The sequence below is a fragment of the Lathyrus oleraceus genome, chromosome 7 (genome assembly GCF_024323335.1).
Source record: "Lathyrus oleraceus cultivar Zhongwan6 chromosome 7, CAAS_Psat_ZW6_1.0, whole genome shotgun sequence".
Classification (NCBI taxonomy): domain Eukaryota; kingdom Viridiplantae; phylum Streptophyta; class Magnoliopsida; order Fabales; family Fabaceae; genus Lathyrus; species Lathyrus oleraceus.
This window is the reverse complement of record NC_066585.1, coordinates 531,264,735-531,277,006: the sequence shown is the minus strand read 5'-3', so window position 1 is coordinate 531,277,006 and position 12,272 is coordinate 531,264,735. Positions and strand designations below refer to the sequence as shown.

Sequence of the window (12,272 nt, the reverse complement as noted above, 5' to 3'; positions counted from 1 at the left end):
TTAAAATACTGAATTATCCTTCAATATTGACCCACTAGGTTGGATCTTCAAAATCAGACTATAACCTCACTCCTATGCAATGATAGCAGATTACCTCTTTATTATGATCTGTATTCACTTTTCTGTTCTAACAAATCTCACCGAAGTACTTTCGTGTAACTCTTAACAAAAGAGAGAAACTAGAAAAATAGTGTAGGGATAGTCATTTATATTGCAAATCATAAAATAGTACAAGGAACTAATTCATAGGAAAAGTCCTCATGATTTGGAAGCAATGAAAATGCAACCCACAACAACATTTCCACTCAATTATTTTTCAAACAGCTTTTGCGTTGATTATGCTTCGGAGACAGTTGAACGAAATTTCCTTAAAACTGTTGACCCGTTCCACACTTGAAGACACAGTGCTGATTGCCTATATCTGCAACTTTATAAAACAACTGATTGACACTAAGAAAGAGTAAATAACAATGAAAATTACATTACATTCATTGTTTTCCTTCCTTTTATGCTTCTACTACATATATATCAGTTTCCAAATCACTTTTGTCTCTGCCAAATGTCGTGAGCATCAACAATCATCGCTACTCCAGTTAAAGAACAGTCTTATGTTCAAGCTTGAAAGTTCAAGCAAACTGAAGTTGTGGAATCAAAGCATTGCTTGCTGCAACTGGAGTGGTGTAACTTGTGACACTGAAGGGAATGTTATTGGCCTTGACTTGAGTGGAGAATATATCTCTGGTGGATTTGACAATTCAAGCCGTCTTTTTAGTCTTCAACATCTCCAGAAACTGAACTTGGCTAATAACGATTTCAATTCTCTCATTCCATCAGGATTCAGCAAGTTGGACAAGTTGACTTATCTGAATTTGTCATATGCTAGCTTTGTCGGGCAGATTCCATTTGAGATTTCACAGCTTACAAAGTTGATTACTCTTGACATTTCAGCTTTTGATTACTCCCTAGGACAATGGCTGAAACTAGAGAAACCAAATCTACAGAAGCTTGTCCAAAATATGACTGGTCTTAGGCAATTGTATCTAGATGGTGTATTATTAACCCAGGCTCAGGAAAACAAATGGAGCAATGCTTTGTCGCCGCTGCGTGCACTGCAAGAATTGAGTATGTCATACTGCAATCTAACAGGACCCCTTGATTCATCTCTGTCAAGACATGAGAATCTATCGGTCATTATTCTTGATGGGAACAACTTTTCATCCCCGGTGCCCGAAAAATTTGCCAATTTTAAAAATTTGACCACTCTTAGTTTTGCATTTTGTGGATTGACTGGTACATTTCCACATAATATCTTCCAAATTGAAACACTGTCTGTTATTGACTTATCCTTCAACTACAATCTGCACGGTTCATTTCCGGAATTTCCGCTGAGTGGATCTCTCCATATGTTAAAGGTAAGTAACACAAGCTTCTCTGGATCATTTCCATACACTATAGGTAACATGAGAAACTTATCGGAATTGGATATTTCTAATTGTAAATTCAATGGAACACTTCCCATTTCACTGTCAAACCTTACAGAACTTAGATACATGGATTTGTCATCTAATAGCTTCACAGGTCCAATGCCGTCACTTGGCATGGCCAAAAACCTTACACACCTAGACCTTTCTCATAATCGTTTAAGTGGTGCAATTCCATCATCTTCCCATTTTGAAGGATTGCACAATCTAGTCAGCATTGATTTGCGTGATAATTCTATCAATGGGAGCATTCCTTCATCCCTTTTTGCACTTACGTTGCTACAGAAGATTCAGCTTTCATCCAACCAGTTTAGTAAATTTGATGAATTCTTAAATGTGTCTTCCTCTGTAGTCAACATCCTTGATTTAAGTAGCAATAATCTCTCAGGGCCTATTCCAAAATATATCTTTCAGCTCGGTTCACTTTCTGTCCTAGATCTTTCCTCTAATAGGTTAAACGGGTCGCTGCAGCTAGACGAGCTTTTGGAGCTTAGAAATTTAACTGCACTAAACCTTTCGTACAACAACATATCAATAAATGTGAATGTTGTAAATGCTGATCTGACTTCCTTTCACAATATTAGCACTCTAAGTTTGGCATCATGCAACCTGAAAGTGTTCCCTAGGTTCTTGAGAAACAAATCCAGATTAAACATTCTAGACCTATCAAATAATCAAATTCAAGGAAAAGTGCCAAATTGGATCTGGAGATTACAAAATCTCCAAAGTCTTAATGTTTCTCACAATATGCTCACTGATTTGGAAGGACCTTTGCAAAACTTAACTCACAACTTGATAGCCCTCGACCTTCACAACAACCAATTAAGAGGGCCAATACCTGCTTTTCCTAAATATGCTTCCTATTTAGATTACTCAATGAACAAATTTAGATCTCTCCCACAAGACCTTGGTAACTACCAGAATTTCACAATATTTCTCTCTCTTTCAAATAATAATTTACAGGGAAGCCTCCCTGATTCCTTGTGCAATGCTTCAAATCTTCAAGTGCTTGATATGTCCAATAATAACATTTCTGGAATAATTCCCACGTGCCTAATGACTCAAAACCTCGTGGTATTAAATTTGAAGAAGAACAACCTATTAGGCTCTATCCCAGATGTATATCCACCTTCTTGTGCTCTAAGGACTCTGGATCTCCAAATGAATAACTTAGATGGACAGATTCCAAAATCTCTTGCTAATTGCTCAACAATGGAAGTGCTAGACCTTGCAAACAATAACATCATTGACACATTTCCATGTTTTTTGAAGGACATATCTACACTCCGAGTCCTAGTCTTGCGGAAAAACAAATTCTATGGTCCCATTGAATGTCCAACTACCGATGACACTTGGCCTATGCTTCAAATAATTGATCTAGCCTTTAACAACTTCAGTGGTAAGCTACCTGAAAAAAGTTTCACAGGGTGGGAGGCAATGATGTCTGATAAAAACCAAATTGATTCGAAAGTAAACCACATCAGGTTTGAGGTTCTTCAATTCGATGGAATTTATTATGAAAATTCAGTAACAGTTACAAGCAAAGGTCAACAACTGGAGTTGGTTAAAATCATTTCAATATTCACAACCATTGATTTCTCATCCAATCATTTTCAAGGACCTATACCAAAGGTGCTGATGGACTTCAAAGCACTTTATATTCTCAACATTTCAAACAACCATTTCTCAGGTGAAATCCCTTCTTCCATAGGGAACATGAAACAATTAGAGTCATTAGACCTCTCAAACAACTCTTTGGTTGGTGAGATTCCTATGCAGCTAGAGAGCTTGTCCTTTCTTTCTTATTTAAACCTTTCGTTCAATCATTTGGTGGGTAAGATTCCAACAGGTACTCAACTTCAATCATTTCCAGCTTCTTCCTTTGAAGGAAATGATGGACTATACGGACCTCCATTGACTGAAATACCAGATGATAAGAGGCAGGATGAGGTGCATCCTGAACTCGCATGTGGGAGGCTAGCTTGTTCTATAGATTGGAATTTTTTAAGTGTAGAACTGGGATCTGTTTTTGGTCTTGGAATCGTCATTTGTCCTCTCATGTTTTGGAAGAAGTGGAGAATAAGATATTGGAAACTTGTGGATAAAATTCTTTGCTGGATATTTCCAAGGATGTATCTTGAATATGTAACCCAGAGAGGACAAACATACATAGTTTTAAGGTGGCATTAGTTACTAGTGAGTGTGCTAATTATCAAACTAGTATTTTCTGTTTTCAACAATAAACAATTTCCTGTTGTTCAGTAACTTTGACAGTCTAGACAATTTCCACTTGTAATCACTAAACAAGAAGAGCATAAAATAGGGTGTAGAAAAAGTTTCATATTAGAAGAAAATGGCATTACAACTCCTAAAGACAAGTAATGATAAACGACATGTTCAATTCAAATATAATGATTATAACAAAATATGTTCTTGTTAATGATTATAGCAAGAAACGTACAGAATGTTAGAGAATCGGGTATGATAATCCTGGATAACTTCGAAGAATCGTGTTCGTACACTTTCCGAACAAAGTATTTTGACCCTATTCTTGCCTGGGTTCACGAAATCTTTGTGGGGATAATTCTTGAAGAACAATTTGTTTCTGACAAAGAGAAATGTTCAGGAATGTAGAGAGAAAGTTTGGTTTCGTTATTATTATTTTTTTTTAAACTGAGGCCAAATGACTCCTTATATAGGAGATCAATAACAGAAACCGAAAAGACGCAACTGTTCAGAAACGGTTACGTCGGTTGGGAAAGGGTTCAACTGTTCAAAAGAAAATTTCGAACGGGGCGCTGCCCCGCACCCCGCCAGGGACTTCGCCCCTTGGAACCCCGTTTCAATTATTCGCATTCAATTATACGTTGGCTCGACGAGCGTGCACTCCGCACTACCCCTAACTCGTTTCCAAGCTTTAACGTATAATTGCATCGGCATACAGTAAATCACATTACTACTAAAATACATTGATGATACTAAAATCACCAACAAATCCCCCCCATTTTAGTGTAATCCTTGATTTACTCCGTATATACAATAATATATACAAGGGTATAACACACAGGTATAACGATCAAACAAATGCATAAATGAAAATGTCTTGCGATTGAATTTTCATCTTAGTACAAATACACATTCCAAATACTCGAAAATCGGGGTGTCATAGCGATTGAACCCGTCAATCCATTTGAGTGTCTGAAGATATAGTACACATATGTTTCTTACGATACTCTACTATTCATACTTGACACTTTACAAGCCATGTGTCCTTATCCATTAATAAGCATATAGGAAGCCAAGTCCAAGCTTCTTGAAGCGGCAAAACTTCATGCTCACATAGGTGATTCTTTTAATCTTGCACCTGCATTTGCAATTTTTCAAAAGAACCATTAAGAAGATATAATTCAACCTAGCCATCACTTGCAGGTCTGAGCACATACCTTGGGAAGATAAACACAATTGCTCCAATCTCTAATTATGATCTTTCCACATTGAATTCTGCTTCTAATGTTGTATTAGAAGGGATTTGGGTATACCATAGCTAATAGATTTAAATGGACTTTAATCCCATCCCAATTACCGACTTCTTCACTAAGTCTCTAGCTAACCCCTTCGTCAAGTGGTCAGCTAAGTTTTGTTGCGACCGAACAAACTCAATAGATATCACCCCATTCATGATTAATTCCCTAATCATACTATGTCTAACACCCAAATGTCTAGACTTTCCATTGTATATTTGACTATAAGCTTTAGCCAATGTGGCAGTACTATAACAATGGATAGAAATTGGTGATATCGGTTTAGACCATATCGGAATCTCATATACCAAATTCCTTAGCCATTCCGCTTCTTTACCAGCAGCAGCTAATGCTACAAACTCAGATTCCATTGTGGAACCAGTTATACATGTTTGCTTCTTGGAAGCCCATGAGATGGCACTTCCCCCAAGCAAGAACACCCATCCACTTGTAGAGGATGAATCTTCAGCATTATTTATCCAACTAGCATCCGAATAACCCTCTAACACCGAAGGAAATCCAATATATGACAATCCATAATTCATTGTACCCTTCAAGTACTTGAATACCCTAGTTATCGCATGTCAATGATGTCTACTAGGATTACTAGTAAATCTGCTCAACTTTCCAACCGCATAAGCAATATCCGGTCTAGTGTTAATCATAACATATATCAAAGAGCCTATAACTTTTGAATGTTCGAGTTGATCCACAGGTTTACCTGTATTTGGCATAAGCTTTTCTCCCGGATCCATGGGAGTACTTACTGGAGAACAACTTTCATAATTGAACTTCTTGAGTATTTTCTCAATGTAATGAGATTGCGTAATTACAATCCCCTTATTCTCCCGTTTAATCTTAATACCAAGAATAACGTTCGCTTCTCCCATATCCTTCATGGAGAACTTTGATGACAAGAAATTCTTCGTTTTATCAACTTGATTTTGGTCGGTGCCAAAGATCAACATGTCATCAACATATAAACAAATGAAAACTCCTTTAGCGGAAGTATCAAATTTCCTATATACACATTTGTCAGCTTGGTTTAGAATGAAACCATTAGACAAAACAACCTCATCAAACTTTTGATGCCACTGCTTCGGAGCTTGTTTCAGCCCATACAACGACTTAACTAGCTTACACACTTTATGCTCATTACCAGGCATTACAAATCCTTCAGGTTGCTTCATATACACTTCTTCCTCCAAATCACCATTCAGAAATGTTGTTTTGACATCCATTTGATGAATCACTAGATTATGAATAGCCGCCAAGGCAATCAACAATCTAATAGTAGTGATACGGGCAACAGGAGCATAGGTATCGAAATAATCAATCCCTTCCTTTTGTCTGAAGCCTTGGATAACTAATCTAGCTTTAAACTTGTCAATTGTACCATCGACTTTCATCTTCTTTTTGAAGATCCATTTGCAACCCAATGGTTTGCAACCTGGTGGTAAATCAGATAATACCCAAGTATTATTTTCCATGATAGAACCAATCTCTTCGTCAATTGCTTCTTTCCAAAAAACAGAATCTCGAGATTTCACAGCTTCATCATACGTTCTTGGATCCTCCTCTATACTATAGCAATAATAGTATTGAGTGTCAATCTGATCCTTTGATCCCTCAATTAAATATAGTTGAAAATCAGATCCATAAGATCTAGATTTTCTAGCTCTTTTGCTCCTACGGGGTTCAAGTGTCTCACTTGGCACATCATTTGAATGATCATCCCTTAGAGATTCATCTGAGTTAGGTATAGAGTCCTTCGGTCTAGGTATAGAAGAGAAACAATTCTCATCAAATATGGCATCTCTCGATTCTATAATCGTGTTAATAGAAATCGAGTTATTAGGTTCTATAACATAAAACCTATAGGCCTTGGAGTGCTCAGCATATCCAACAAAGATGCAAGCTACACCCTTTTCACCCAAAGTTTTCCTTTTTCGGTCCGGGAGTCTAACCACGGCCCTACAACCCCAAACACGTAGAAATGTTAAGTTGGATCGTTTCTTATACCAAAGTTCATATGGGGTAGTCTTGTTCCTTTTATTAGGAACCCTATTTAACAAATAGCAAGCCGTTAACATAGCTTCTCCCCAAAACCCTTCACTCAAACCAGAGTAAGATAACATGGCATTCACCATTTCCTTAAGCACTCTATTTTTCCTTTCAGCCACACCATTTTGTTGAGGTGTATAAGGTGCCGTAGTCTCATGAATGATTCCTACGGATTGGAAAAATACAGGATCATAATATTCACCACCTCTATCTGTACGTAATATTTTAATCAACACATTCTGTTGCACTTCAACTTCAGTTTTATAAATTTTGAATTTATCTAAGGATTCGTCCTTAGCGTGCAGCAGATAAACATAGCAGAATCTGGATGCATCATCTATGAAAGTGACAAAATATTTTTTATGTCCTAATGATGGAGTAACATGCAAATCACATAAATCACTATGTATCAACTCAAGAATGACAGATTTCCTTGTTATACTTTTAAAAGGTTGCCTAGTGATCTTTGTTAACATGCAAGTTTTACAATTTTCTACATTTTTATCAAAAACAGGAATTAAATCATCTTTAGACATTTCATGCATTCTTTTATAATGTACGTGTCCTAGACGAGCATGCCATAACGATGAATTGATAACATTCGAAGAGGACATAAATACAGAACCAGAATCATTAGGAACTCCATTCAAATTCATCATAAACATACCATTATTATAATATCCAAATCCTACAAACACACCAGACTTCGATAAAACATATTTATCAGATTCACACACTTGCTTGTATCCAAGCTTATTTAATACAGGACCAGAAATTAAATTCTTACGTAGTTTAGGAACATACAAAATATTAAACAAAGTAATAGTCTTTCCAGAACTGAATTCTAGCACCACGTTTCCTTTGCCTTCAACGGGAGCGAAGTGATCATCTCCCATGTAGAGGACAGAACCATCTTCCACTGGAACAAGAGTCTTGAACCAGAAACGATCCTTGCAAACATGTGTTGTAGCGCCAGAATCAATCCACCACGCGATAGCATCATCCTGCACATATAATGCTTCAGAATTTAGTGAAACCGAATGTTTAATCAAACTATTCAAATCACGAATTGATTTCTGACCTTGATTTTCGGATTGGTCCTTAGACCCCTTTCCTGAACCACTTGCATTCGCGTTATCATGCTTTTTGCCGGAACGACAATCCTTCTTGAAGTGGCCTGTTTTGCCACACTTCCAGCATTCTAGTTTCGGTTTCTTGTTAGCACCGAAACTGCCCTTATTGTTCTTGAAAGCAAGCTTCTTTCCTTTGTTTTTGTTGTTACCGTTCTTACCACCCTCTTCGACCATATTAACCGAGGGTCCAGCAATTTCTTTGCCTTTTCCTTTGTTATCCTCCCGCGCTCTTAGAGATTCTTCTATGCGCAAGTGACTTCCAAGTTGGATCAAAGACAGTTCGTCTTTTCCATGCTTCAGATTGTGTTTGAAATCCTTCCACGAAGGAGGCAACTTGTCTATGATGCTTGAGACAGATATTGTTTCATCTATCTTCAATCCGTGTTGTGTGAACTGTCCAAGGATTCAGAGGAGTTCATTGAATTGTTCCATGACAGACCTCGATTCAACCATTTTGTAATTGTTGAAATCGGTTACCAGGAACTTTTTACTGGATGAGTCCTCTGCCATGTACTTGGATTCGAGATAATCCCACAATTCCTTTGCAGATTCTATGTTTTGATAAATATCAAATAAGGGATCAGACATACCGTTAAGAATGTGCCCTCTGCATATGTAGTCGTCGTTCTCCCATTTTGATCCGCGTCTCAGATTTTCAACCGTGTCTTCCTCCAGAAGTTCTGGAATCGGTGTAGACAGGACGTGCACCACCTTCAACGTTGTCAACATGAAATGCATCTTCTTCTGCCAACGCCTGAAGTCTTGTCCTTGAAACTTGTCCAATTTTCTGAAGTTTGTAGTCATCTCCTTGACGGTGCTTCCTCCAGCCATGATTATCAGAAACTACTTTGTTCGTTTGTTAGAGAATCAGGTATGATAATCCTGGATAACTTCGAAGAATCGTGTTCGTACACTTTCCGAACAAAGTATTTCGACCCTATTCTTGCCTGGGTTCACGAAATCTTTGTGGGGATAATTCTTGAAGAACAATTTGTTTCTGGCAAAGAGAAATGTTCAGGAATGTAGAGAGAAAGTTTGGTTTCGTTATCTTTTTTTTTTTTTTAAACTGAGGCCAAATGACTCCTTATATAGGAGATCAATAACAAAAACCGAAAAGACGCAACTGTTCAGAAACGGTTACGTCGGTTGGGAAAGGGTTCAACTGTTCAAAAGAAAATTTCGAACGAGGCGCTGCCCCGCACCCCGCCAGGGGCTTCGCCCCTTGGAATCCCGTTTCAATTATTCGCATTCAATTATACGTTGGCTTGACAAGCGTGCACTCCGCACTACCCCTAACTCGTTTCCAAGCTTTAACGCATAATTGCATCGGCCTACAATAAATCACATTACTACTAAAATAAATTGATGATACTAAAATCACCAAAACAGAACTCTCAAGGAAGACTTGGAAGTCTAAGTAATAATTCTAATGGAACTTTTGCATAAATATTATAGACTCACTTTGTGAGATCTAAAATTATGATGGAACAAAGTCAAAAGCTATAATTAAATGATAAGCTTTACTTTGAATGATTCAATGTTTTGTTCTCAAAATTGCTTTCTTTCTATTTATTAATGTTTGTAGTTCAACTTGACAACCGTTTCATTTAGGGTGGAAGATAAGATTTTATGGTCGGAATCTAATATTTGAGCTTATTTTAATGGCTCTTTTATATATATATATATATATATATATATATATATAATATATATATAATATATATATATATATATATATATATATATATATATATATATATATATATATATATATATAATATATATTATATAATATATATATATATATATATATATATATATATTAATATATATATATATATATATATATATATGGATTTTTATCAATTATTTTTATAATTCTTTATTTTCTTAATAATTATCTTTTAAATTAAATAATTTCCCTTGTCATTTCCAGTGTTAACAAAAATAGTAACATTAATTTTATTTTAATTTTTTTTTCGTAATCACTGTCGATGAAGAATAAATGTTGGTTATTGGACAAAAAAATGTTGGATCCTCGTTTCATTGAATCTTGGGAAAAATCAAATATTACTTTATGAATGTAGAGCATAGGATTTTTCTTTTTAATTAAAAAATAAAATAAAATAAGGATTTTCCCCTTAATTTTATAAAAACTAATGTAATATTTTATTTGCAAAAAAATGGTGAATGATAAAAAATTGAAAGTAACATGACTTGTTTCCTTTTCAATTTTTTACCATTCATCATTTTTTTGTGCTGAAATTGCTTACAATTTATAGCATGTATATAAATAAATTTCTCAATATTGTTAACGGAGGAAAACAATAAATTATGGAGTGCATTTTTTTATTGACAACTTTCGCGACGTGAAAAAATACAATGGACGCTCGCACGCTCGAAATAACAACAAAGTCGCCGCCGAATTTTATTTATTCCAAAAAAGAAAGGGAAAATATCAATAAAATCCTTAAAATAGAAGGAAAATGGTCGTCACAATCAAATTCGCGTTCGGGAGTCGGTTACGAGAGAGGAAGGTATTATCACCCCTTACATCCGTTGTACTCAACAAGAACCATTTAGTTAGATTTGTGAATGGAATGTTAACTTTCGTTATTTGTTGTCTTCAAGTTATTAAAAGCAAAGAGAAGAGGAATAAAAAATAAGTTTTTTATTAGACTTCCTAATGAGACGTTGAATCTCGCTCTTATGTATTCCCATGTGCGATGGAGAACTCAAGGCTACGTAATTCTGGGTAGAAAATATTTGTTTGTTGGTCGATTTTACAAAATATATTTAGTCACAATCGAGCGGAAAACATTGCTTACTACCTAACACAGTGGACAAAGGGGACGTCTGCATCACATCAGAATAGATAGACATGTCAATGTTTGCGGGAAAACTTCGCTAGTTTACTAACATATATAAGGACAAACCATTATTTTGCATCGTCTCGAGATGATACACCTTTCATTTATGAAAATTATTCGAGTTTTAAAAGCCAAAAGGAAAAAGGCTTGAATGTGTTAGATTGTATTTTGAGTGGATGACAAATGCTCGAATGGTCGAGCTAGATAGCTCGTATCCAAACAATCAAGGAAAAGTGTACTAAACACTAAATTGTTTCCTTTTCACCCAATTAATTGTAAAAGGGTTAGATATGGTTAGGGTATTTTGAATGGAAGACGAATACTCTTATGGTCGAGTTATACAACTCGTATCCAAGTATTCAGGGAAAAGATGGTGACTAATTCTAGCGTGATAACGCGAACTCAAAATACACTAACACAATCGAATTGTAACACAATGTCGCAAATTCTAGCATGATAACCCGAACTCTAATGTGATGGCGTAACGTACTCCACAAACCATTCGAATCGCAATATTGTATATAGCATGTAACATATGACAAGCTAAACAATGTGCATACAATTACTACAAAGACACAATCATCACCATTGAATCGAAAAGGTAAATAAACACAAAGCATGCACATGTCAGAATATCATAACACAAGAACATGAATTTAGTTCACGTAAAGCGAAGACGTGCAATGCAAACGTTGATAAAGGCATAATTTAAATTCAATTTAAATGTAACGAAATTGAATCATTGTATATCAACATAAATCGAGTTATAAGTAGCTAACGCGAAGCACAGTTATCACAAATGAAATAAACACAACGAATAAAGCATAACATAAGTAAAAGCCACATATCGAAATGCAATGTATCGAAAAGAAAATACGAATTGCCGCTATGCCAAACCAACAAAAGCGCATACGAAATAGAATTAAAACGTGATGACAACCAAGTTGAAAAAGAGAAAAAAAATAGCCAGCAAAACGCTAATGCAAAATGCGATCATTGCAATCAAAACGAAACGCGCATAACACAATGTTGACGAACGAAATTAAATCGAATACGCATGATTTTCTCATATCCGATTTCGGCTCAACAATAAACAATAAAGCATCGACTTTTATAATGAATATTTACATTAATATGCCAAAAGAAAAAAAATCGAGCAACATTACGACATATAAATCGTGTCAAACCTGTGGATTGAACCAA

The 12,272-nt window shown here is 35.8% G+C and overlaps 1 protein-coding gene across 1 annotated transcript; it reads left to right on the top strand.

Annotated features, from left to right (window-relative positions):
• Positions 1–440: 440 nt before the first annotated feature.
• Positions 441–3,746, top strand: LOC127106841 (receptor-like protein 7). The gene has a single exon (XM_051044145.1). It carries the CDS (start codon positions 471–473, stop codon positions 3,669–3,671), a length of 3,201 nt encoding a protein of 1,066 aa, XP_050900102.1. The 5' UTR covers positions 441–470; the 3' UTR covers positions 3,672–3,746.
• Positions 3,747–12,272: the final 8,526 nt, after the last annotated feature.